Genomic DNA, 27,219 nt, shown 5'->3' on the forward strand with positions numbered 1-27,219 from the left:
GTTGGCCCTCTCCAAGCGTGGACATCGGCATTGCCATGCGACCGGCCATGATCAGAACATCAAGCCGCATAGAAAGTTTGAACGAGCTGAAATTCCACAGGCCAAAGAAGCTTTTATTGGGGCTACTGACTTAGTAGTCATTTTTGAAAGCTTTTGAGCACATGCTGCGATTCTTGAAAGCTCTGCCGCATTTTCCGTCCTTAGGTTCACTCACCTTATGAGTCAGGCCGCCTCAGAGTTCAGAATAGAAGTCAACACTCCACATCTTGCTGCCGCCGAAACATTGTCTGCCCATCCAAGTCTTCTGATATAGCTATGATGGATGGGAGCCTTCGACTGGAGATTTACTGGTACCGCTGAATAGAAAAATGAAGGCCACCAAAGTGAGATGCCTTGCAATCTTGGAGACCGGCTCGCCTTTGCTGAGAAGTTTCGATATAGATCAAAGGCAAAGTGACGACTTTTAAAGTCATGTGGCGGTTCCAGGTGTTGGAATCAAGTCAAAGTTGACACCAGTAAAAGTACTGAACTAAGTAGTCTCCTACGCTGATAGCTCGTGGGGCGCTGCCTCCTCCTCATCGTCCTCATTCAATGGACCTGAACATTAAACTCCAGATAGTTACGATAGGAATTGATTCACTCACGCTCTTTCGATGTAATTGGCCTTTTAATCAGAGCGTTATGATGATTCGCCTTCTCTGTGTGCTTAAGTCGTGATCGTCAAGCATTATCGAGAGTGGACCTTCGATTGGACTCATTATTTACCCCCCCCCCCCCCTCCAAAAAAAAAATCTTTCCTGGTTGCAATGTCATTATTCCTTCCGAAGACGTCCAGGAAAATTACGTCAAACATTGAGATGGATTGCTGGCTTGTTTCCTTGAGAGTGGTCTTGGAATCCGGACGACTTCGAGTTCACAACAGGGGTGTCATGCAAGTTCGGGCCATCCGAGAGATAAGCGTCAGAAATCGGAGAGCTGCCCGGAGTAACGTAGGATAAAGCAACGATCTTCAGTGGCATTCAGCACTTCAATTTGGGTTCAAGGGAACACTCCGATTTGCATCCTGTTGGCAAATTGTCCGATTGGTGCGGATATTTGCTGTTCGAACCAAGTCAACCTTCCCCGCTTCGCCCACAAAGGAGGTCGACTCAACCTACATGACGTCTTGACGGGCAGGCGTTGTGATCATCAAGTGCCTGATCGAATTGCTATATGATTCTGGCGTTGCAATGGTGTGGCCGGGATGTCAAGATACGCCGAGACTACAAATTTGCCATGATAGAGGGAATACGAGGCCACGTCCAAGTTGTGGGAGGTCCGTCCACGGGCACTGCGTGTTGCATTATCGAGCTTCCTACTTCGTTAATCGAACTGAATGAACCATGCCTAGCAGCGAGATTAAATATCACGGAAGTCCAAAATGAAACAAAAAAAAAGAAGAAGAAGAAAAAGTAGTCATTCTTGAAAAGCTATCGAGTTCATTGACATTTGACTTCAATAATAGCAATATGATGCTTCAAAGATTGCTGGTGTCTCTTCTCGCTGGGGCAGCAGTCCCCGCCATCGCAGGTGTATTGCCTCCGAGGCAAGCACCGAGTGCTGTAGAGGGCGTGACAACCATCACCAGTCCAGGAGGCTCGCAAATACGCTACAAACAGCCTGGAAAGGATGGCGTTTGTGAGACTACCCCTGGAGTCAACTCTTACAGTGGATACATCGATATTGCCCCGGACGTGCATGTCTTCTTCTGGTTCTTTGAGTCGCGCAGAGATCCTGCAAATGATCCGGTGAGTTATTCACTAATCCGACGATGATCGCATTCACAACAATGACCATCTAATTTGAAGGTGACGCTTTGGCTCAATGGTGGTCCTGGTTCCGATTCCTTAATCGGTCTTTTTGAAGAGATTGGGCCTTGCGAAGTGGTTGAGAACATGACCACCGTACTTCGAGACTACGCTTGGAATGAAATATCAAACGTCTTATTTCTCTCACAACCAGTTGGAACAGGTAAGCCCACGTGAAGTTCTGACTTAGGTCCACAATCTAACATGAACAGGGTTCTCCTACAGCGAGAAAGAGGTGGGGTTTCTTGACCCTACATACCTTCTAGTAGACAAGGAGCCAGAAACCTCCGATGAGCGCCTAGGCCGCTGGTCAGTCATCGACCCTACCAAAGAAGACACCAGTCGTCTGGCTGCTGTCACTTGTTGGGAAGTGGTGCAGGGGTTCTATGACGCCTTGCCGCAGCTAAGCTCTTCTAACATTTCTTCGATCGATTTTCACCTCTGGGCTGGTAAGCATTCATCTACAACATGAAAGGAAGGGTTTTGACTAACAATGAGACAGAGTCATTCGGAGGGCATTGGGGTCCGGCGTTTTACACCCTATTCAACGAGCGCAACTCTGAACTTGAGCAAAGCACTCCGGTCGGGCGCAAACTCAACTTGAAAAGTCTCGGCATTGTTAACGGCATCGTGGATGAGCACGTGCAGACCAAATACTTGCTTGACTTCACTCGAGGCGAAAACAATGGTTATGGCATCGATCTCATCAACGACACGATCTATGAATACGGCAAGTGGAACCGAGATCGCCCTGGCGGCTGCCAAGAGAAGCTTGACTACTGTGACTATCTTGAACGCGACTCAATTGTTCGACGGTCGGCTTGTTCTGCCGCACAATTCATCTGCCAATCCGATGTTGAGGGCATGTACTACACTTTCAACCTGGAAGGCCGAGGAACCTATGATATCGTAAGGAATTTCGTTGTATCTTGAGGGAAAATAGAGCTTACCCTTCTCAGCGATTCCCATCTGGCAAAGATGTCCCACCTGACAACTGGCGAGTAAGTTGTGTTATCTAGAAACCCGAGACTAATTAGTATCAAGACTGACTTGAGTGACCAGCCCTGGCTGAACACCGCCCAAGCACAAAACGCGCTTGGTGTTGATCTAAACTACACGTCAAGCAATCTGCTCTACACTGCTTACACCCTTTCAGGTGACTTTGCGGTTGGATATCTTCCGGATGTTGAAAAGCTTCTTGAACTTGATGTACAGGTGTCGTTAGTTTACGGTGATGCTGACTACATCTGCAACTGGCTGGGAGGCGAGGCGCTCTCACTCACGGCCAACTGGTCCGGGGCTGAGAAATTCCGCGACGCAGGCTACACCAGCTTGATGGTGGATGGTGAAGCCTATGGCGAAACTAGGCAATACGGAAAACTTAGCTTCACTCGAGTGTGGAATGCTGGACATGAGATACCTTGTAAGTGACTTCGTTTCGCGGCTCGTACCGAAGTAGCCATAAGTCTCGATTTAGTGAACGCTAACTCTCAGTAGACTTCCAACCAGCTGCTGCTTTCCAGATCTTCAACAGAACCAGTAATCGTTTCGATATCGCCACGGGACAAATCAGGATCAACCCTGATAGTACGTATCAGACGAATGGAACCGCCAAGACTACCAAGACAACTTCACTTCCGCCTTTGCCGGCACAGACATCAGCTTGAATAGCCAAAAGAGACTTCCATGAATCTCGTGAGACCTGAGAGCCAGGCAACGAAACAAGGCCCCATTCGACTTGGTCGTTCTGCTTGGGGTCTAGAGATATGGGATGTCGACCTGTGGGGACTAGGGTATGGAGGATCTGGGTTATTGCTCTGATCTTGACACTGTTCAAACTTAGGATAGTGAAGGAAACATCTATGTTGAGGAAGATCATTGCAATTGACCTGTCAATCGGTCGGAAGTCAAAAAGTGATAAGCTTCTGATAATATGATCGATAGCTGTCCAATCCATGTAGCTCACTTCCAAGCCAAAGAATGAAGAGAAGGGTTTCAGGAGTTTAATTTAATTAAGGTCAACTTAATTAAGGTCAACTTTGCAAGAAGGACTGAGACTCGGCTCGATGCAGACTTACTGATCAATGGCTTGCGTTATAAATATTTCTTATGAAAGCTATTCGATAGGAAGGACATAAAGAACTAGTAAGTAAGTAAGCCAAAATATGCCTTGTCGAAACCGAGTATCAGAGAGTAAGATGAATTCTGTCAATCAAGAGATATAACACTTTCAGTAGGACATCAATAAGTCGAGGTAATAGTCGCGAGAATGTTCAGCGCTGAATGTGATCCAACTTCAACTTTTCAGCGCGCCCTCTAGTCCTTACGTGCAGTCGAATCTTCTCGGTTCTCAGTACAGGGAATTGTGCTATGTGCAGCTTTGCGGTGCCGTATGGAACCAAGCGGGCCACAAATGTCTCCCCGTGCACAGCTGTATCGACTGCACTGGGGTCTGCTGCTGTTCCGTTCTGAACAGGCCAATCTACCCAAGCAGCCTCAACCTCGAGATATACGGGCGAAGTGCCTGAAGCCCAAATCGGGTTCGGAAGAGCAGCCACCTGCCTCTCAACTCCTTCCACCCAAGGGTCTCTTTCAACGATCACTTTGACGCCCTTTCTAGGGTCAACTCCAATGTTCCAACGAGAATTCGGGAGGTAGTCGTGATCACGGCACGCTTTTCTCCACGGCCCATCGTCTTGATCGCTGACATTTGCAAGTTCTGTACAATCGGAGCTTTGGTCTTTGTAGTTGCGTGGAAGTCTCGTGATCGTCTTGTGGCCGACTTCGTAAGCATAGAGCAAGGGGCCATAGTAAACGCTGACAGACTTGTCGTCGTGTTCCTTGACCCTCACATCCGCGTTCAGCGTGACAAAAATGACAAATTTTCCTCCAGAAGGTATCTGTACACGGTGAAAGAATTCTGAATCTCCGTTTCCAGCAGTCGAGCCGAAAGGTTGCGTTTCTCGTCGAGACTGTGATTCGTTTCCACATAGCTCTATTGTGGAGGAGCTCGATGACCAATGTGGAACTCGGATCAGGAACTCGAAGGACTCTCGCGCATGGATAGAATAACGCAATGCGCAGGGAACAAAAGGGTAGTTTGATTCGCAATTGATGCTTATTCCGTCGATGTCCAGTCGAGAAGGAATGAGATGGGCATGGACCACTGAAGGCTCGCCATGGCTTGTCTGACCTCGGAGAAAGGCGTTCATCAACATCTTGGGGTATGCGGTAGGATGATTGACAGTACAGCAAGGCTTTCATATCCTGTTAGTAGAAAGACCCATGATGTCTAGACGGACCACTAACAAATTCTGGCTCTAGTCCAAAGACATTGGCGTATCGACAGACATCGTAAAATGGCGTCTTCTCGTCTTTGGCAAGTTCCAATTCACAGGCCCACGGCTGGTTAACCTGAGTGATGTATTGATGGCTCCACCAATCCTCACTAATTCCAGCTGGAATGGCGTTGAACGCTGCTAGTTCCACCCGGTCGGCCAAGTCATTGTCCCCAAAGAGTTGGTAAAGGTATGACAATGAGAACATAAGCTCGACGGAGCAACAAAGCTCAGAGCCCCGTTGAGGAGAGAGGCCACCGATGTACTCATCGCTACTGACTGATCCGGCGGGAGTTCCATGATATTTGAAGGTCTTGCGCACAGCATCTCTGGATAAGTTCGCCAACTCAGGAGATGGGTGCATTCGATATAGATGAGCTGGATAACGGAGTCCTGTGTATGTGATGTCAATATCAGCGTGCGTCTCCATCTTAGCGACTAACCTTGCGCAACATTGACACCGTGCTTGAAATTGAGAGACTTATATCTGACAGATGGCTCTTGTGGAAAGTCTTTCCCGAAGAAGATGGTCCAATCTCTTTCCATTATTCGAGATCCTTGCCACATCATCTCCATGACCTCCCAAATGATTCTGCGATCTTGAGTATCATGTGTTTGGTCGTAGAGCCATTGAAGAGTTAGTGCTAGCTCATGGGCGCGGGCAAGACCAAAGAGCTGTAAGTCGAAAACATCGTCCTTCTGTGGGATATACCCCGCATAGTTATCCTTGAGCATGGCGTGCACTAGTCTAACAAAACGGAAGATCGCGTTCATGATGGTCTGCCGTTTTGAGGAGTCCGCAATAGCATGATTCATGAGGCCTTGCAGCAAAAGACAGCGCGCCCAGATACCGCGAGTATGGGGCGTTGTCTCTGGTCCAAGCCAGCCATCCGTAGCTTGGTGAGATAACGTGTAATCAAGAAAATAATCCGCCTGTTTCTTGATTTCGATGTACAAATCCGGATCTGATGCCTCGTCAAGCGTGTATGCCAAGGGAACAATGTAGTTATACCAGTACGGAGCTGCCTCGTCCAAGGGGGTGTACTCCCATGTACCCCCAAGCCAAGTGCTTTCTTTGACGAAACGATAGAAGTAGAACAAGTTGCCTCCAAGACCTTTTGCACTAAGTCGGAGCTGATCTTGGAACCACCCATTGGCCTTAATAGCGCCGAGAGGATATGAGTCAAATTCAAGAGAGGTGAGTGCTGATATAGATGTGTAGACGTGAGACATAGTGACGGAGAAGAGTTTCTTTAGTTGCGTCTGTCGGACCTGTTGCTTTTGGAATGACCCAAGTCACAATGTATCGCCAATAACAAAGGTTATTACCAGATGCTAGGTTGGGAGAGGCTGGCGGACACTCAAAATAAATCATTTTAAATAAACATACGTTATTGATAGCTCGATCTGGGCTAGGCTGGTACAAGCTGGGTACATGTGACGAATCATCGTTAGCCTGCTGCATGGTCGGCAAGGCCTCCGGAGCTACAGAGGGTGGTGGCACGGGTGATCCTCAAGGATCTGAGGATGGGCTGAGACCATACGACAAAGTCCAGTAATTGAGGTTATTTTGCTGCAGTGTCTAGTGGAAAGTATATCAATAGGCTCAGCTTGATTGGAAAAACAAGAAAATACCTTTTGGGACTGCCAGTCTAGTAGTTTTCCTCAGCTCCCCGGCACTGACAATACATAAATGATGGGAAAAGTGCGATTAGGAGAGCAGGCTTGCAGGTAATTACTTAAGCAGGTATTTTTTGCGCTCATTAGGAGTTTGAGCAACCTTATCAAGTGAAAGATAGCCTATATAGGCTTGGCGAAAAGCCCTCGCTTAAGCCACCTGTATTCGTGGATAGAAACATATTTCAACCAAATAGCTTTAGAAACTCTGCCACTGCTCGCGATAGCCCACCACATTTACTGTTTCCGTCAATATTACGCTCTCCTCGCCTTTTTGTCGGCCATCATCCATTGGAGGCCCGATATTTGAGACCCAACATCTAACAGGCCGTGTTAAAAATAGGGTGCAGGCCCAGAGATAACGGAGCTCGGGAGATGCCAGCTTGAAGTAATTCATTTTTACGCTCAAGTTCGAAGAAGCTTAAGAGTGAAAACCCACCGGGCTGCTGGTTTCCGCTACAGGAACGTGATAAAGCCCTCCAGATGATTGATCACAATCTGGTTCATGGCCCCTGCAGATTTAAAATAGGGTCTTTGAACCAACATGATTATTATCGCACACCGAACTCCTGAGCATTGTATCAATACCTTGGCCATTCAGGTGGCTGAGACCATCAAGCATAATGTGTGATCAAAAAGTGATGTTTTTGAATGAGAGGGAGAATACCTAGTTATCAAGTCAGTTCATGAGTTGGTGGGCGAAAGAGGGAGCCCATGACGAAACAATGGCATGTGGTAGTTCTAGGTGAGCACAGACTCACGCAAGTTCGGTATCGTGACAGCCTATGGCTTATCGATGGATGTCATTGGCGCTTCGATCAAGATTGATACATCTTTCACACTTGATCTGGCAATCCTCGCATTATAAGGTAATAATGAACAGATTGATTCTAAAGCGTCAACTTCAACATTGGCTCCGCTGGTTACTAAAGCAATTTTCTTCGAACGAGTTTGAGGAATCTAGTCTATGATAATGCATCTAAAGAAAATGCACTTATATCCTTGAGTTTGTCTAGTACCGCTTGAATTTTCACCATAGTCCTTCTCTCATCAATGCTGACCAACTTATCCAAACCTGAGGCCAGAGATGGCGACCCTAGTCCATCAGTTGCGGCATCTGCCGCAATCGCTTCTAACCCTCCTCGAGCCTTTTGAACACGGTTGAGGTAATGTACTGCTGTTTGGAGAAGCATCTGGAGCCTCAGGTTGGGTGACGGTATCAGCTCCACTCCCGCGATGGAAATGAATAGCCCGTTCTCAGCGTCGCTCATCACACCGTCCTGCGCCGTGAAGTTGGCATCTCTTCTTTGCAGGCAGTGGTAAATCGATGAGTAGAGCCAGTAGTGCATCTCGATCAATCGTATAGACATAGCACAGACTTGCAAATAGACGGCCGTACCGATTGGAGGCGGATGCTCCGGTCCCTTGCAGTCTAGTGCAGCCAACTCGAGCTTTTGGACCAACTCAAGGAACTCTGAAGAGCTTTGCAGAATATGAGCGGCCTCAGTCCCAAGTTGAGAAGGTCCTAGATACGCCGTTGAACGCATTGGGCGAGCTATCTTTAGGTGGAAGTGCGCGAGGTGTTCCATCCAATTTCGATTGAAAGGTAGCAAGGCCGTCGCCCTCGGGATGGCTATGAGCGGGTTGGGGTCGGCTAGCACACCGAGATCGTCGCTAGCCGTGTGTATGGAACATCCCGCGGCTTCGGGGTTCCAATCCGACGAGCCGAAAGACTCGGTCATGTTAAGGTGCAGAAATGAGCTCGGGCTGCTTGGGAAAGCAAGGGGATGCCATTCCGCGACTGTCTGAGAGGACTCAGGTGGTATAGCCTCGAGACTAATAGACCCTTGAACTGCGCTACCATGTTCGTGAAGCGTCTTATGAGTCCATGCGCCTTCCACAATGGTATTGCCCAAACTTGGCCAACTTGCTGGTGTCTGATCTGCCGAGTTGTTGGTCTTGAAGGCTGGTCTTCCTGGCTTGCCGGATTCGCTGTAGTTGCAGACCACGTTGGCGTTTCGGCAACGAGCACATTGTATTCCGAACCCGTCCGTTTTGCATTGCATCTTCATTGCGTGGCATCGGTCACATGCAGACCTTGTTTTGGTAACATTCATCCTTTCCTACGAGCATTGACGGTGCCTGAGAAGAAAGAAGAAAGGCTAATGGACAGTACTACGTTGCCTGTTTGTTTCGTTTCAAGGATCTTTTGAGTGTTCTGTAATAGTTGAATGTGAAATTTAAGCTCTCGACGACGAGGTTCGCCAACCTGTGCAGGGAATCTCCTGCCTTTTAGCGCGTACTGTTGGTGCATGGGGTGAAAGATCCAACGACCGACACCCTCAGCAACGGGCCGTTCCCCTTAGATATGCAGATCGCTAGCATGTCGGTAGTCAATAGACCTAGAGAATTCTATTTCTGTATTCTGGTTCCGCTTGCGCGGCCTCTTTATGTTTGACCACGAGATTGAGGCATAATGGCTGTGAAAAAGAGCCAAAGGCTGTTTCCTCCCATGCACTGTTTGCCACTGTCAAAATATTCTGCAGCGCGTTTCGCTCATGAAGTGTTCAGCCCATCGCTCTGGCGAACGGCTCTGAATGGGTGTGTGTGTGTGTCTTCGGGCAAGTACCTTTCTCCGTGATCAGTGCGCTTGCTGGTCGGGACAGAAACTACACAAGGCCCGCTGCATCCACGCATCGGTCCTGCGCCATGGTGTTTTCATGCAACTTCGTGTACATGGAGTAAGGTAGGCACTGAGGTCTGTTCAGCCCCTTGCCGCAGCAGTCTTTCGTCCTCCCTGCATGCGACTCGGGAAGGATCCGTCTCCGAAGATTCGCCCCCGAATCCTTCATCTTGGCAAGCGGCTCGTACTGTAACCTCACGTCGATAACAAGGAACCCGCAGCATCATGCACCAACAGATACCACGAGGATGCCGGTTAAATTGTTTAGGCTGAATGCGAGTGGATACATCCTCCTGGGACCTGAAGTGATCATGTCATGTTTTCATGGTGAGCTATGTTGGTGCATATCGTCTTCCCCCACGTTGGTCTGACATCGTACATGTATCCAATGATACCTACCGAGATTGCATACCACACGGGCAGATATTCTGAGCACTCATAATGTGAGGCTTATGTGTTCGTTGTCCAGCATTAGGTGGTCTCCTCTTAGCGCCCGCACTCTTCAACCCCATACCGTATTGTATGGATGTAGCACGATCCGGGGTACCATACCCAGTTGGCCAGACACTAACGGATATGGCAGGTCTGCCGACGCGGCGACGCCCCCACCCATAACCCAGTGTAACTTGTTTGGACGTAGTTGAGCTTCGGTGGGAACAGACTTGACGAGCAGGCGGGCCAGCGGGGTTACATCTCAACTCCACCCTCGGACACAGGATCTCGACCGACTCGTACATACGCACATTGGACCTCCTATAACAGCTGATGATCGGTTCGTGTTGTTATCAGGTATTGGGCCGATTCCATATTTACCCTACATGATATTACTTTGTTGCGATTCAATACGTGATCAAAAGTATCGTGGACCATGGAGAACAGCTCGAGGGGCGAGGATAGGCATGGTAGATATGAATAGGTACTCGTGGTAATGCTGCAAGCAGTTGGACTGGACTCAATAGGGGCCTAGCGGGAATTAAGCGGGAAGAACCCGGTATCCCGTCGGGCCTGGGAGAGAAATTGAACATTTGAACCTCAGGCGATGCACAGAGGGAGGATACCCCAGATACTGCGACCAACGGGCTGTGCCGCTATTTGCATCATTCGGTCATCTGTCCACCTCACGTTCATAGGTCGAGACTGCCACAGTGCCAAGAGGGAACATCTTAGCCTGATTAGCATGGATCACACCGCCCGGCTATCCAACGAACCAGATTTTGTGCTCCAGACGGTCACCCCAACAAGTTCGTATTTATTGAGCAAGCAGATCTACTCCTCCTCGACTCAAGAACTTACAATCACTGTTTCTCAAAATCTCAGAAAGTCCCGTTGGTCTTGACGACGACTCTTTCAGAAACCCTTCTCGACAAGAAAATGACGACCGATCCTACGAAGTCGTCTCCGCCCGTTGAAGCAACTGCGAATCAACTCGAGAACCAACAGAACGAGGGAGAGCAGCAGACTACGGCCCACATGCAAGGATGGGCTCTTGCTTCTCTGACCATTGCCTTCATGGCTATTTGCTTCGTTCTGGCACTGGATAATACTATCTTGGGTCCGTAAACACTCTCCCAACCGCGATAAATGACCGAAACCTTGCCTAACATAATGCACAACAAGCGACCGCGATACCTCAGATCACAAGCGACTTCCACAGCCTAAACGATATCGGCTGGTATGGATCCTCTTATCTGATAGCTCAAATGGCAATGTTACCGACCTGCGGCCGACTTTATGCGTTTTACAACATAAAATGGGTGTACTGCACGTCCCTTGTCGTCTTCGAACTCGGCTCGGTCATCTCAGCCGTCGCGCCAAATTCAATAACCCTCATAGTGGGAAGAGCCATTTCTGGCGTAGGCGCTGCCGGGCTGGTGAGTGGGACTACCACTATACTGTCTTATTGCGTCCCCTTGAAGAAGCAGGCAAAGTTGTCACCGGTTATATTGGGTCTGTACAGCACCGGATCGGCGATAGGGCCGCTTGTTGGTGGCGCCATAACTGATAGCAAGACTCTTACATGGCGATTCATCTTTTGGCTCAACCTCCGTAAGTTGACCGCCCGCTATTTTCTCAATAGTCCTCAGCTGACGGACCTTAGCCTTTGGAGCTGTCGGACTAGCTCTGATATGGTTCAGCTTGAGGAACCCTCCACCTGCTGTCAAGGAAGGATTGCCGTGGCAGGATAAGTTACGCCAACTCGACATGCTCGGCGCTATTATACTTCTCGGTGCAACATCATGTCTGAACCTGGCTTTACAGTGGGGAGGAATTGTTCATCCGTGGTCAGACCCGAAAGTCTTTGGCTGCCTCATCGGATTCGGCTTGCTGCTGCTTTGTTTCGTGGGTTTGCAAGCTCGGGGCAAAGAGACGTAAGTTACCAGTGTAAACCGGTCCAAGAGACCTTTGCTTTGCATCCGATTGCATACTGACGCTCACTACCTCAGCGCCACTGTTCCTCTCCGTATATTGCGGGGCCGAACCGTCGTGGCATCATGTGGGTTCATGATGCTCGTACAAGTGGCCATCGTGCTCAACTCATACTACTGGCCAATCTATTTCCAGTCCGTGAGAAATAATAGCGCCAGAGACTCAGGTATATTTTTATTGCCCATCATCGCGTCCAATAGTCTTGGCACAATCTGTGCTGGATGGATTTCGTCGCGGTTTGGACACTATGTTCCTTTAATGTGGATTGGTGCCCCAATTCAGGCTATCGGAGGCGGCCTCTACCAGCTTATAAATCCTCACAGTCCACGCGGTCAATGGATCGGAACCCAAATCGCATCCGGAGTCGGTTACGGCATGTGTAGCCAAATGCCAATTCTTGCTGTTCAGGTGGTCCTCAAGAAGGCAGATGTGCCAACGGGCCTCGTGATCATTATGTTCTTCCAGATGCTGGGCGGGGCTTTGGCTCCTAGTATCGGGCAGAATCTATTCACAGATGCATTACTACGGCGTCTTACTCGGGTTGATGGAATCGATGCTGCGGCTGTGGTGGAAGTTGGTGCAGGGGAATTCAGGAAGATTGTCCCCCCGCAGGCCCTGGATGCTGTCGTTGAGGCGTTCAATTCTGCCTTGAAGAACGTTTTTTGGGTTGCTCTTGCTACCCCAGCCCTAGCTTGGTTGGTGAGCTGGGGCATGGAGTGGCGGCAGATACCTGACACCAAGCGTCCGACTACTGAAGCCTCAGCCGAAGAAGTTTCGGAGAAGTAATTTCACAAGAATCCATAGCTCTGCGTCTTGTACTGAGCATCTTGCCCTAGTTCAGTCTAGACTCGGGATATGTGTCTGAAAGCCCCGTTGGCAAGTTGGGTACCGTGAGGATGGTCCGACGCATATATGCATGTAATAAATAGTATTTTATAGAGAAGTACACATAAGCCGCCGACTTTTCACCTATGAAGGAAGAGTTCAATCGTGATTGCGGCGAAGAAATGAGATAATAGATCATCAAAAGGTAAGTCAACTTCTATTTACATCCTCATCGGCTTATTTCATCTCTTGAATGTCTGCTACTCTTGTTAACCAGCTATCGTTGTTCATCGTGAAGTAGACATAGATGTCCACGACAGGACCAAACAGATCCATAACGATGAATCCCCACCATTGACGGCCGCAGTAGGGGTACTTTTTGAGGAAGGATTTGTAAGACGAAACCCATCCGCCCCAGCCACCTATCACCCAAGCCAAGAATGCAAATCTATCGTGAATAGCCAGTCAGAAGGGTACTGCGTCATGGGAGGTGTTCGAAGATGGTTAATAAGCTCACGCAATCCAAGGTACTGTGCTCAGAGTCTGAAGCCAAGCCCATAGGTACATTAAGGCCCAAATTGGTCGAGCGAGCCGCTCGACCATCTTGAAAGTAGTGTATGGATGCCTCCTGACAATATTGAATCAGCCTAGAAACACTCGCCAGGCCATTTGTCACGCTTACCGCATCAGTTTTGGGAGTCCTGGGTGGACGAAGATGTATCCGAGAAACGTACGAAAGTTTCCTCTGTCCCAACGAAGAATCTGCAAGGCAAACTTATGGTCCTCAGGAATATTGGTGGTGATCTCCGCTTCGGGAACGTTTTGAATGAAGACCTCCCATCCGCTATCGAACACCCAACCGGTCAGGACAACGTCATCCGCAGTGTTCACCAACTTATGGCCAATAATCTCGTGGGTGTAGGTATCAACAAAAGATGGATCTTGTAGGATAGAAGCGCGGATGAGTAGCGTTCGAGCGGACAAACACCAGCAGCCTCCGTCGGCAGCAAAGTGTACCTCGCGAGAACCCTTCCACTGGCATAGGTCATACGTCGAAGTGGCTTCCCATACCGTTATAACGTTTGGATCTTGGCGATCAGTACGGATCTCAGCACTGTCTTATTAATTAGCTCTCAACTACATTCTGGTTTCACTCTGATCGACTAGCGAGGGTTTTCAGACCTCTGTATGCCAGCAACTGCGCCGACCTTGGCATTCTCAAAAGGTGCCAAGAGATATGGGAGCACACCTGCAGCCCGCCAGTACACGTCGTCGTCCACCAAGGCGAGGATACTACCTTGAGCAGCCTTGACACCCACAACCAGCTGCACTCGTTTGTTGGCTAATGGCGCACAGAGGATGACAATCTTGTCAGCATCCTCTTTGAGAGGCTCCAATAGTCGCACGATGCGGTCTCTATTTCGCTCAACTGTCACGATGATGACTTCTCGTGGCTTTGACTTCAGCCAGAGACGCATACATTCCGTAAATGTCGACTCAGTATCGATTGTCGGAACTATGATGCTGACATCCGCCGGACTGTAGCTCGGCTCCTTGGGTAAGGGTGCAGGTTTGTACTTGCTGGAATAATAAGAAATGACTGCTTTGTCGTAGACACTCCACGCCCTGCGTTAGGAATTGGTTATTTCCCTGAATCAGCGTTTGAGGGAGCGCGGACATTTACCACAAAGCGCCAAGAGCCAATGCCATCTCGAGATCCAATGGACTGTTAGAAGTCAATGATAATTAAAGAGACAAGATCGAGTCTAACTGAAGATAAGAATCGCACAGGATAGCTCAATTCACATGAACATGAAAGCCAAGAAGATGGATCTGAGAGAACTTGAAGGACCGGGTCGAGATGTTATACTGATCGTGGACCTAAAGGATAGAAATCATCATCGCAGATCTAATCTCTTGATGCAACTACCAAAGGCTGTAGTAATGACAGAGAAAACGAAACAGTGCCATGCTGTTACTTGCTAAATGCATTGGAGAATATTGGGATTAGCCAAGAAAGTGGCATACAAACACGGAAAAGCGGATGTGGATTGCAGACGTCGGACGTCGGCCTCCTCTCATCCCCTTGAAATTGAAGGGCCCCAATGGGTTTCCAAGGTTCCTTAGTTCCCGGGACTGATTCCCGTGTCGCCTCCCGCTCTTAGCATTATCAACCCGCATGTGGCAACACCAAAACGACCCAACATACTCTGTACATATGTTACTTACGTCTGCATGTTCATGCAGATAAGTAACTCAAATCCTCTCCATCTTAATTTCTGGGCGTAGTTGCCCCCGCATTCGCCAATGGGACCGCTCCCCTTGACGCTCCAATGTCGTAGGGCCCCATATATTGCGTCCTCCCAGTCAACACCGCACCCCACACCACCAAGGTGGGGGGCCTATCTCTTCACCGGCATCGTTCTGTTACATTCCGGTAACATTCTTCCAACCTCTATACATGTGTAAGTCAAATAGTCTGCTGCCCACCGGCGGCGCAGTTGGCCTTCCTGGGGTGTTGGAAGGGGGCTATTGCATAAGAAAGCCTGGTCCGGCGATTTTAAATGAAAGAACCCTCGTTCGGTGGATAACGAAGTACCCTTGTCCGGCGATTTATCAGATGATCGTGAAAACCACTCTTTGCTGGATGGAGGAATCGACCTGCTAGTTCTTTCTGTAGATCGCGAGGACCGGAACTCGCAGGCGACAACAGAGCGAAGCAAACGCAAGCTGGAGGGTTCTCCGCAGTCTAGCCCTCGTCTCTGTCATGGTCGACAGGTACGCAGTGCTTCGATCGTTGATGCTCTGTGGATCAACGACCTCAGTCATACGATGAGGCCAATTCATGCCCATTGGACGCTGCCGAAGCTGTGTGTCACTGAATGTGCCCAGCCGGAAACGTGTGTTGGCATTGTGACTAGGTGGCATCGAGATTCGACAGACGTCTTAGAAATAAAGTGTTGCTACCGGCGTAAACGCAGAAACACAATTATGTCCAGAACTCTCGGCAAGTAAAAACGCCATCCAAAATTTGCGCAAGATTTTACACATCAAAGCTCCTATTCGAAATAATGCAGTCAATCGGAAGCCCAATCGCTATCATCGGCGTGGGCTGTAGGCTTCCCGGAGGAGCCAGTGACCTGGAAAAACTATGGCAGCTGCTCTCGGAAGGGCGCAGCGGCCGAACAAAAATTCCAAAAGATCGATGGCATGCAGACGAGTGGTTTGATCCGTACCCGGAGGCAAAGCAGTCTGTCGTGACGAAGCATGGCTTCTTTGTTCAGGACGACATCTCGTTGTTTGACGCAAAGTTCTTCGGCATCTCTAGCACCGAAGCACACTCCATGGATCCGCAGCAGCGACTGTTCTTGATGACGACTTACGAAGCCTTGGAGGACGCCTGCATTCCCATTGATAGCCTACGAGGATCCAACACTGGTGTCTATGCGAGCATCTTCGAAAGGAGCTATGACCGCATGGGACACAAAGATCCGTCCACCATCAGCAGGACTCATCTCAACGGCACAGGAGAATCGAGTGAGTCATATCCAATGAATCTAGCTGATCATTCGATGCTAAATTATCTATAGTTCTCTCAAACAGGGTTTCATACTGTTTTGATCTTAAGGGGCCGTGCATGACTATCGATACAGGCTGTGTAAATCATACCTCCCGAGATCTTATTGAGTTTTAGCTGACTGAAAAACATTCAGTCTGGAAGTTTGGTTGCTCTTCATCAAGCTTGCCAGAGTCTCAAGCTAGGAGAAACCGATCTGGCATTGGTTGGCAGCTCTCAGCTCGTAATCCATCCCGATGTTCTTGCAATCAGTGAGTGTCCTGCATAAGAATACAGTTGGAACATTGCCTTTACCGCTTGTACTCGGTTACAATTTTATTGGTCCCCAAACTAACGACGAATAAGTGAGTGGGATGGGCATGCTGAACCCGGACGGCAAGTCGTATGCCTTCGACTCCCGAGGTGACGGATACGGTCGTGGTGAGGGTGTAGCAACGATCGTTCTGAAACGGCTGGACCGCGCGCTCCAAGATGGGTGAATTCTTATGTTCCTAACTCTTTCATATATCAAACTTTGGCTGATAGCAAGTTCAGGGATCGAGTTCACGCGATTATTGCAAATTCCGGCTTGAATCAGGACGGCAAGACGTCTGGCCTGAATACGCCTAGCGGGGACGCGCAAGCCTCGCTGTCGTCGCGCGTATATCGTGAGGCTGGTTTGAACCCTGCGGATACGGCATACGTAGAAGCTCATGGAACTGTAAGGAGCCCTGGTCCTGATGTGCCACTTCAAAACACTAACCACGGAATGGATAGGGAACTCAAGTCGGTGACCGAGAGGAGATTGCGTCAATTTCCAAGGTTTTCTGCGAAGATGTCGGTCGACAGGATGATCTTTATGTCGGCTCAGTGAAGACAAATGTTGGCCATCTGGAGGCGGCTTCTGGCATGGCTGGCTTGCTCAAAAGTATTCTCATACTCAAGCACGGCAAGATTCCGCCCAATCTAGATTTCATCAAACCGAAACCGTCGCTCAAGCTATACGAGAAAAAGATTACGGTGCGTTCAAATGAGCATGATTACCCTGCGTTGATATGTTCCAGCTGACCTTGCTTAGATCCCAACAGAGCTTACGCCGCTCCCATCTCCTCGCAACGGCGCCCCAGCACGAGTTTCCCTGAACTCTTTCGGCTACGGGGGAACCAACTGTCACGTAATTTTGGAAGCTGCCGAATCAAAAAGTAAACCAAATGGTGTCAGCCAAAAACCGAATGGCGTGACGGGCAACGGTACCACGTCAAATGGACCCAACGGTGTCGCGACTAACGGGAAGACCTCCAACCACAATCACGAAAGCGAGGCGCCGAATTCACCGCAGCTTTTCCTGTTGAGCGCATCCACTGAGAAGGCACTTTCAACCCGGGCACAAGACCTTGTTCAATGGCTCAAAACTCATGATTTGGGGCCTCGGACGTTGCGTAGTCTTTCCTACACGCTCGCCCTACACAAGTCCGCTCTATCGTGCAGAAAGGCCATCGTTGCGTCGAATCCAGAGCAGCTGACAGCGGAGTTGGAAGCTCCAATGCCAGAAAAGAAGATCAAACCGTCAGCACCGATTACTTTCGTCTTCTCTGGCCAAGGGGCACAATGGCATGCAATGGGCCTCGAGCTGGCTAGGTCCTCATATGTTTTCAAACAGTCCATGTCGGCCATGGACGAAACCTTGCGTTCACAGGGCTGCCGATGGAGTCTTCTCGAGGAATTATCGAGACCTTCCAATACTTCGCGTGTTGGTGAGGCGGAGCTGGCACAGCCCTGCACTACTGCCATCCAGATTGCGCTCGTTGACTTGCTTGAGAGCCTTGCGATTCGACCGAGTCGGGTAGTGGGTCACAGTTCAGGTGAAATCGCGGCCGCATACGCCAGTGGTGCGTTGAGCCGGGATGGCGCTCTTCTCCTGTGAGTTTCATGATTGCATGCGTGGATTGATGCAGTGAAGTCCCAAGCTAATAGTCAACAGGGCATATTATCGCGGTCTGACTTCGGCTAAGGCTAAACAAATGGCTGATACCGGCGGCGCTATGATGGCAGTCAATCTCAGCGAGAGTCAAGCCGTACAATACTTGAAGAGAGCTACCAGCGGAAAAGTTGTCGTAGCATGTGTAAACAGTCCAACGAGCCTGACCCTTTCTGGCGACGAAGGCGCTGTTGACGAGATCAAGTCTGCGCTCGACCAAGAGGGCATCTTTGCTCGGAAGCTCAAAGTCGACACAGCGTATCACTCGCATCACATGCAGCGTGTTGCCGATCATTATCAGCAGGCAATCGGCGAAATTCGGTCGGGACAAGTGCGCGACGGTGTTGTTTTCTACTCCAGCGTCACAGGCGCCGTCAAGACAACTGATTTTGGTGCCAGCTACTGGACCTCGAATCTAGTTTCGCAGGTAAAGTTTAGCCAGGCCCTAATTTTGCTGCGAAACGATCAGTCAAAGCAGGAAACAAACATGGATGTCAGCGTGTTTGTTGAGATTGGACCGCACTCCGCTCTGGCGGGCCCTTGTCGACAGACACTCACGCATGAGGGAACAACAGCCGACAAATTCAAGTTCGAATATCTTTCTGTTCTCTCGCGAAATATCGACGCTGTACAAACCACCCTTACGTTTCTCGGCAGGGCGTTCGAGATCGGGCTTGGAATCGACATGGTCGCGGTGTTATCTGCCATAGATAACGAGGCAAAGCCAGACGTAGTCAGAGATTTGAAGCCGTATCCCTGGGACCTGGTGCCATTTTGGCGCGAATCTAGGTTGAGTAAGACTCACCGCTTTCGTCAATTCCCCCATCACGATCTTCTTGGTTTATTGGACCCGACCAGCACCATTCACGAGCCGCGTTGGCGTTACTTTCTCAACCTGGATGCTTTACCATGGCTGCGTGACCATGTTGTTGAGGGCTTCATGATTTACCCAGGCGCGGGCTACTTGACCATGGCTATGGAGGCAATGAAGCAGCTCTCAGAGATGAGAGGCATCTCAAAGCCAATTGCCAAATTCGTCCTTCGCGACGTGGATATCTCGAAGGCTATTGTCTTGAGCGAGCCTGAAGACGGTAGTACCAGTGAGGTCGAAGTTCAGCTCAGCATGTCCGCCGTACAGCAGCATGAGACCAGCGGGTGGCAATCCTTCCGCGTCTGGTCGTATGGAAAAGATGACACGTGGACTGAGCATTGCGTTGGCGAAATCATGATCGTGTACGAGAAGGAAGAGCACGACGATGTTGAAGGCACAAGAGAAGTTGACTTACTCCAACAAGAGGCTCTTGATTTCCTGAACACGGCCAAACAAGACTGTGACACCGACATGACCAAGTCCGATTTCTATGGCTTTGCCAGTCTGAGCGGAAACGAGTTCAGGGGAGCCTTCGCGTCGATTGTGTCTGCAAGGCACGGAAACAGGCGCGGGGTCTTTGAAATCTGCACCCCGGACATTGCTTCCGTGATGCCTCATCGCTTCTTCCGGCCTCACTTCATTCATCCAACCACCTTGGACGCTGCTCAGCAAATCAACGGCATTTTGTTCAAGAAGTTCATCTCGAACGCGACATGCGTGCCGACAAAGCTTCCCTTCCTGGAGATCAGCGGAAAGATGTCGACCAAGGCAGGAGACAGCTTGACTGGCGCGATGCAGATTGAAGCCGATGGACCGCAAACATCTAAGGGAGCAGGATGGGTCTTCCAAAAGGATGCTGATGGGCATCTTACACCCGTCATTCGACTTGCCATCAACTTACGCGCCATAAGTGAGGCACATATCGACGAGGATCGGCCTTTCGTTCAGGACAAGGTTAACCGACTAGATTGGAACTTCGACGTTGACTTTTTGACTGGCTCGTCATTTCTCCACGTGCTTTCGTCCACCCTTGGACTCGATGAGAACACAACGTACGGATACCACGGCACAAAGGTCTCGGTGGAAGAGGCTCGACATGGGTATCTCACTGCTGACCGTGCTTCTACAATCTGGATACGGGAGGCAGTGCGCCGTGTCGAGACCGCCGATGCCGGTACGGTGCCATCTCAGCTGGTCAAGTTCTTTGAATGGATGAAGAAATGGCTGGCATCTGAGTACTGCCGTGAGATCATGATGGATATCAATTCGGAAGACGAGAGTCGTACATTGCACGATGTTGAGTCATCCACCAGTTCCGCCGAGCTTCAGCTTCTCGCTCGCGTGGGGAAGGCTCTTCCAGGTATCGTGAGTGGCGCGGTAGAGCCCTTGGACGTCATGCTCGAAGACAACCTTTTGTCCAAGAATTACGAGAGTGGCACTTTTACTGGGGACTATCAGGCAGCAGTGGCATATCTCAGGCTTCTGACCTTCAAGAACCCGCGCCTCAGAGTCATCGAGATTGGCGCAGGGACCGGAGGCTGCACGAAATGGCTCTTCGACGGTCTTTCAGGCCAAAACGGCGCAGTGGGTCTTCCAGTCGACAAGTATACTTTCACAGACATCTCAAGTGGTTTCTTCGAGGAAGCGCGGGAGACGTTCGCCCAATGGGAAGACGTCATTGAGTTCAGAACTCTCGACGCGGACGCAGATCCTGTTGAGCAAGGGTTCGAGTCCGAGTCGTACGATGTGGTAGTAGCGGCCAATGTGCTCCACGCTACAAGGAAGATTGATTTGACAACTAGTCGCGTACGAAAGCTGCTCAAGCCGGGCGGTAGTCTCGTTCTTCTCGAAATCTCGCCTAGGGGAGCAGCTGTTGGTCTCGTAGCTGGCACCCTGACGGGATGGTGGGCGCACGAGGACGAGTTCCGCGTTGACACCCCTCTACTGCATCGCGAGCAATGGGCAGAAGTCCTGTCTCGAAATGGCTTTGGTGGTATCCATCTCGCGCGAGGATGTATGATGGTAGCCAAGGCTGTACCTTCTACGCCTAATGGAACTCTGGCTAGACATGGCGCCATTCTGCTTGGGAACTGCGCGGATGACAGACTTGATTCCATAGTCAAGGGATTTGCCTCACATGCCATCGACATCGTAGAGCGTGGTTGGGACCAAGTTGACGTCGAGAAGGACTCGGAAAGCCCCTACTTGGTTCTTGACAGTGCTGTCCAGCCACTACTCCTCGAGCCATCACCACAACTTTTCAAGTCTATCAATACTCTTCTCGCCGCCAAACGCAGAGTATTATGGGTTGTTGTGCAAGACAAAGCCGATCCGGCCGTCTCGGCGTACATCGGGGTGGTCAACACGCTAATCCGCGTTCTCCGTCGTGAGAGCGGTAACAATGGCCTCATCACGCTGGACGTCCGGTACCCGATTCCATGTCCAGATGAGACGGCAAGACTCATCGCCGATGTGGCACAAAGATGCTTTTGGCCGCCCGTCGAGACTCAGAAATCTCTTGAGCCTGAGTTCGCCTACGAGAACGGTCGAGTTCTGATACCTCGCGTAAAGCCGGATGCCGAATTCCTCAGGTGGGCGCGCAGTGGTACAACACCTGATGCCGTGGTAGAGCCAGTTACCATTCCCTACCAGGGCGACCGAGTCCTCAAGGCCGAGTTTGCGACGCCAGGCCTTCTAAGCTCCCTACGCTTTGTGGACCATATTGACGACTCACACAATCTCCCACAAACTCAGATTGTGGTTGAAGCCCAAGCCCACGGCATAAATTACAAGGACGTCTGCGTGGCTCTCGGACAATTGAGTCTTGGCACACAGATGGTTGGAGAATTCGCCGGCATCGTGACAGCAGTGTCTGAAGATATGCTCGATGTGCATAAAGTTGGCGATCGAGTCATGGGGTTCGGTGCGCAACCGTTCAGTAACCTGCCAGTCGCTCACGGATTTCTCGCTCATAAGATCCCCGACTGGATGTCTTCCACAACAGCAGCGTCTCTTCCGCATGCATTCGCTACCGCTTATCACTGTATCACAAATATCGCACGTCTCAAGAGTGGACAGTCGATTCTCATTCACGGTGCGTCAGGAGCCGTTGGCCAAGCCGCCATTCAGCTTGCACAGCATCTAGGAGCAACTGCCTTTTGTAGCGTGAGTACCGCTGCAAAGAAACAGCTCCTGGTCCATGAGTACGGTATTCCGGATAGCCACATATTCTCTAGTCACGCTGGGTCGTTTAAGCAGGGTATCATGCGACTCACCCACGGCGAAGGTGTGGATCTAATCCTCAACTCGTCAACAGGAGAGTCACTGAGAGATAGTGTCGACTGCGTCAAGAGACTGGGAACATTCGTCGAGCTGAGTAGGAGTGCAATTCAACAAGGCTCCTTGTTGAATATGACCGCTTTCAGCAGGTCTATCACCTTTGTTGCTTTTGATATGACGACCGTTTCGGCGCAGGAACCCGAAACAATCCATCGTGTTTTGGGAGACGTGGTCAATTTATTTGAGCGCAAGGTTCTGCGACCCATTCAGCCCATTACCATTTACCCCATCGACCAAATCGATGAAGCATTCCGTTTCTTGAGCTCAAGAAAGCACACTGGCAAGGTTGTCCTCACCATCGAACCCTCTTCCAGGGTCAACGGTCTTCCGCCTAAGCCCTTGCCGTTGCAACTACGTCAGGATGGCACATATGTCGTGGCTGGGGGCCTGGGTGATCTTCCCTCCCGAATTTGCATTTTCTTGGCTGCACGTGGGGCCGGCCACATTGTGTCTCTTTCTCGGCGCTCCATTGATGATGAGACAAGGGAGAAGTACACAACGGCTGTTCAGAAACACGGAGGAGAGCTTCATATCCTCCAATGCGATATTACGAACGACGAGAGCATGGCGCGCGCCGCTTCTTACTGCTCGGCATTACCTCCTGTCAGGGGCGTAGTCCACGGCGCTATGATACTCAAGGTAAGCTATTGAGCGCTGAGCTCGTACTTTCGACTTGACACATTACATGGTCTTCTAACACAATAACTAGGACCGGACTTTCTCCCAGATGACCGTCGAGGAGTGGTCGAAACCGCTGTTGCCCAAGGTCTTCGGTACCATCAACCTCGACAAGTTTTTCGCTTCTCCGGATTTGTCCTTCTTCATAACGCTCTCGTCTATTGTTGCTGTTGTTGGCAAGTCTGGTCAATCCAACTATGCCGCCGGGAATGGTTTCCAGGACGCTTTTGCCCATGCTCACGCGAACCATCCTCATACGCACTACGTGTCAGTCAATATCGGCGTCGTTTCGGTCGATGCACACGGTGCCCTGAAGGAATCGGAGAAGGGAGATACCTCTATCAGCAGCATGAGAGCAGGTCTGCGCCAGAACAGTGTCATGGACATCTCTTTTGACGAATTCTTCGCCGATATCGAGTACGCCATGACGCATCTTGCGAGAGAAAGCAAGCTCCATCAAACGATCCAAGGGGTTACCCACCAGTCCATGCTCGATGTTAACGACGAGCACCTCCTGGACAACCCCGTCTTCAGCCAGTTGACCCGTACTCAGGAGAAGCAGGCTACGGGCACCGCACGCGCGGACAAGGTCGATTTCGGGAAGGCATTGGGCAGTGTCAAGACGATGGCAGAGGCCGAAACCCTCATCCGCAACGCGACGTTGACCAAGTTCGCTGTCTTTCTCGACCGACCTATTGATGACATCAAAGTTGACCAGTCGCTATCCAGCATTGGCCTCGACTCTCTTGTCAGTATTGAGCTGAAAAATTGGATGGTGCGCACATTCCAAGTCAATCTTCAGACGTCCGAGCTAGGTGGCGGTGGCAGTATTATGGCTCTGACTGCAATCGTTGCTTCACGATCTAAGTTGATACCTGAAGAGATGCGTCGGATGAGTCTGGCGAAGAGCGACGAGCTCTCATTACATACGTCACCTACGATTGAGCTTGAGTCAAACAAAGAAACTGGTCACGGCTTTTACTGTTGCAGGAGCGTGAAGGAGCTCCCAAGATATCCGCTTGTCGACCTTGATGAAGCAGTCGAGGACCTCCTTAACAACATCGGTCACTTCTCCCTCAACCGAGAAGAGTATTCTGAGCTTAGTCGCAAGGCTCATGCTTTGGTTGGACCCAACAGTATCGGTCGTAAGCTTTACAATCAGCTGCGTATCAAGGCCGAGGATCCGACAGTCGAGAGTTGGATCGCTGAGCCCTTGTTGAAGGCACTGCACATCAAGCGTAGATATCCTTTGGCCCCATACAGCAATTTTCTCGGCACCCACTTTGATAGCACCACCACGCACTCCCAAGCTGAGCGAGCGGCTGCGCTCACCAGGGCAGTATGCGAGTTCAAACGTGATCGCGACAACGGCAACCTGGAGCCTGACTACCTAGGGGAGAAGGCGAATTGCGGCAATTCCCTGTTGTGGTTGTTCAACGCCTTAAGGGAGCCAAATTTAGGCTGCGATAAGATGTTGAAGTACCCGGGCAACGAGTACGTAGCTGTTCTTCGGAGAGGTCACCTCTTCAAAGTTGTCCTGCAGCAGGGAGATGACATCGTGTCGTATCAACATCTAAGGGCAGTATTTGGGGCTATCCTAGACCTGACCCTTGAGGAGAAGAGATGGACGGGCATGCTGACCACGGACAATCGTGACAAATGGGCTACGGTAGGCACATGCGTTCATCACATCCGACATCTCTATCGACGAGCTAACTTAGATATCTACAGAATCGACGGGAGTTGCTTTCGTACGACGAGAGAAATACGTCATATCTCGACACGATAGAGAAGTCCGTCTTTGTCCTGTGCCTGGATGACAGCACCCCAGTGACGCGTGAGGAGCGCATCCGCTATGGATATCTCGGAGACTCCTTCAACCGTTGGCACGACAAGAGCTTCCAGATCTTGGTCACTGCTAATGGTCGCTCTGGAAGCATATTTGAACATTCAATGATTGACTTTATGACAATCTCGCAACTCTCTAAGCGCCTGCAGAATGCGATCGACACTCTTGGGCACGATGACGACGATATGGACCAAAGGAGCCAGGGCATTCACACCGCCAGCCTCGAGGAGATCCCTCTTTTCACAACTGCAGAGATCGAGGGCCAGATCGAGACGCTCCGCGAGAAATACTCAGCTGTCACGAGTGTGAAGCAATACACACCACACCTCATCACTTCTTTTGGAAAATCGATTTTCCTCGAACATTCAGCACCTATCAAAGCGACAGTCGACCTGACGATTCAGCTGGCAAGCCGTCTGTACTTTGGCTATCTCCCTGCTAGCTGGGAAACGGTTTCGACAGCGCATTTCCACCTCGGTCGCCCGGAAATTGTGCAGGTGGTTCTGAAATCAGTCGTCGAATTCTGCGATGCTGCGTTGGACAGCACTGTGCCGCGCGCTGAGGCAAGGAACAAGCTGCTACAGGCGGCAAGAGAGTGCAATGCGCAAATTGTTAAAGGCAGTGAAGGCCGCAACTACTTCCGACTCATGGACGTGCTTGAGATGATGAGTGAGGAGCAGGAGCCCAACGATGTCCCAGAGCTCTTCTCTGATCCAGTATGGAAGAGGAGCGGTCCACGACTGATCATGCAGACGATGATCGAGACTAAGCTGGCTGAAGATCCTGGTTACACGATGGAGGACCCGGATGATGTGTGGATGAATTACACGGTGAACGATGACTCGTAAGTATCACATTCTTCCATTTCTTATCCTCAAAAGCAGCTCATTTCTAACTTCATCTCAAGTGTGGAGGTTTGTTTTGTCAGTCCAAGGAAGGGTGCGGAAAGATTTCAGGCTGCCTTGGATCGCGCATCAGACATCGTCAAGAGCATCATCCAAGCAAGGTAGCGGGAGAACTTGAGCCTGATTTTTGGATATAGATCGTAATCATGATGTTCTTGTACAAAATGAACCATGGTACTCTTCGATCCCATCTTCCTTTAATGTATCTGACTTTCTCTGCCTTCGCGAGGCAGATGTAATAATGTGCAAGATGTTTGATACTAAGATGCTTAGCCCTAAGAGACAATGCTATTGGCGCCGCAACCCCACTGCCGCCGACAGAGTCATTTGGGAGTAAGGCAAATAGAATCATGCTTCTAAGTACTAAATTATTATTTCAAGTGTGTATGCGTTAAGGTTTTCAGGTCATAAGGTCTCCCCCCCCCCCCCCTCTGCTTCCATGTCCCATTTCCTATTCTCATACTGCAACATCAATAGGCCTGAAAAGCCGAAGTTGCAGAATACATGCCCTGTGACCGGCCTGGTTGACTCAGCATCAGACGACGTACTATCGAGAATAGCCTTCGTGCTGTCGGGTATTGACATCCAAGCAAGAAAACCACTTCTGATGCCGAAAGTTTCGAGGGAAAATGTCCTGATGATAATGGGAACCCCAATGCAAGTGTTATTTCGCCATAATCCCATTGTCCCCATTTTGCCTACTTTGAATAAATACATGTGAGGTATTCTCAGTGACGGCCATGGAAACATACAACGATTTGGGTCTGCTGATACTTGTATACTTCTACATCGATCCACACTAGAAAACTTTGACGAGGGCCTTCCTCGAGGTTATATTGAATGGAATCGCATAATATGCTGAGAATGCTTGGTTCGAGCTACTAATAAATTGTACCAAACATGTATCTTTCCGTTCCCGTTACCCCGCGTTTAAGTTGCAGGATGCAGCATTGGCGCCGTGTGGAGATTCTGCCGGCCTGCCGGTGCTCCACTTTGAACCGGTTAAGTCAACATACCCACTTCCTGGCACCCCCCTGTTTCTGGCACCACAAAAACGATGGGATCACAACCCAACCTCCTCATTACTATTAACTATTGATCCTCAACCACACCCACTACAATACAGCTGCCAGCCTCACTAGGGCATTCAGAGTCGCTGGATTCAGCCGTGATAACCTCCTTTTCACCCGCTTCGATTTGAGCCCGATGGATATCCCTGATGTTCGCGAACTTCGTATTGGGATCG

General features: G+C 50.1%; 6 protein-coding genes across 6 annotated transcripts; 3 read left to right on the forward strand and 3 right to left on the reverse strand.

Moving 5' to 3' along the window:
- Positions 1-1,508: 1,508 nt before the first annotated feature.
- CTAM01_12742 (serine carboxypeptidase) lies at positions 1,509-3,514 on the forward strand (the record flags this gene model as incomplete). The annotated part of the gene is made up of 7 exons (XM_060528747.1): positions 1,509-1,787; positions 1,848-2,010; positions 2,060-2,296; positions 2,350-2,756; positions 2,807-2,848; positions 2,910-3,270; positions 3,345-3,514. The coding sequence occupies 7 exons, from the start codon at positions 1,509-1,511 to the stop codon at positions 3,512-3,514; spliced, it is 1,659 nt and encodes a 552-aa protein (XP_060376656.1).
- Positions 3,515-4,120: 606 nt separating this feature from the next.
- On the reverse strand, positions 4,121-6,418 carry CTAM01_12743 (uncharacterized protein; the record flags this gene model as incomplete). The annotated part of the gene is made up of 3 exons (XM_060528748.1): positions 4,121-5,104; positions 5,157-5,578; positions 5,629-6,418. The coding sequence occupies 3 exons, from the start codon at positions 6,416-6,418 to the stop codon at positions 4,121-4,123; spliced, it is 2,196 nt and encodes a 731-aa protein (XP_060376657.1).
- Positions 6,419-7,827: 1,409 nt separating this feature from the next.
- Positions 7,828-8,934, reverse strand: CTAM01_12744 (uncharacterized protein; the record flags this gene model as incomplete). The annotated part of the gene is made up of 1 exon (XM_060528749.1): positions 7,828-8,934. One exon carries the CDS (start codon positions 8,932-8,934, stop codon positions 7,828-7,830), a length of 1,107 nt encoding a protein of 368 aa, XP_060376658.1.
- Positions 8,935-10,916: 1,982 nt separating this feature from the next.
- On the forward strand, positions 10,917-12,758 carry CTAM01_12745 (MFS transporter; the record flags this gene model as incomplete). Its single annotated transcript, XM_060528750.1, has 4 exons — positions 10,917-11,097; positions 11,163-11,591; positions 11,644-11,914; positions 11,990-12,758. The coding sequence occupies 4 exons, from the start codon at positions 10,917-10,919 to the stop codon at positions 12,756-12,758; spliced, it is 1,650 nt and encodes a 549-aa protein (XP_060376659.1).
- Positions 12,759-13,034: 276 nt separating this feature from the next.
- CTAM01_12746 (glycosyltransferase family 2) lies at positions 13,035-14,507 on the reverse strand (the record flags this gene model as incomplete). Its single annotated transcript, XM_060528751.1, has 5 exons — positions 13,035-13,245; positions 13,315-13,425; positions 13,480-13,911; positions 13,980-14,423; positions 14,482-14,507. The coding sequence occupies 5 exons, from the start codon at positions 14,505-14,507 to the stop codon at positions 13,035-13,037; spliced, it is 1,224 nt and encodes a 407-aa protein (XP_060376660.1).
- Positions 14,508-15,868: 1,361 nt separating this feature from the next.
- On the forward strand, positions 15,869-26,078 carry CTAM01_12747 (uncharacterized protein; the record flags this gene model as incomplete). Its single annotated transcript, XM_060528752.1, has 11 exons — positions 15,869-16,334; positions 16,388-16,455; positions 16,511-16,625; positions 16,720-16,849; positions 16,900-17,074; positions 17,131-17,373; positions 17,432-18,273; positions 18,335-23,180; positions 23,251-24,888; positions 24,951-25,912; positions 25,976-26,078. The coding sequence occupies 11 exons, from the start codon at positions 15,869-15,871 to the stop codon at positions 26,076-26,078; spliced, it is 9,588 nt and encodes a 3,195-aa protein (XP_060376661.1).
- Positions 26,079-27,219: the final 1,141 nt, after the last annotated feature.

The sequence above is a fragment of the Colletotrichum tamarilloi genome (genome assembly GCF_030869305.1).
Source record: "Colletotrichum tamarilloi strain Tom-12 chromosome Unknown Scaffold_81.1, whole genome shotgun sequence".
NCBI classification, from domain to species: Eukaryota; Fungi; Ascomycota; class Sordariomycetes; order Glomerellales; family Glomerellaceae; genus Colletotrichum; species Colletotrichum tamarilloi.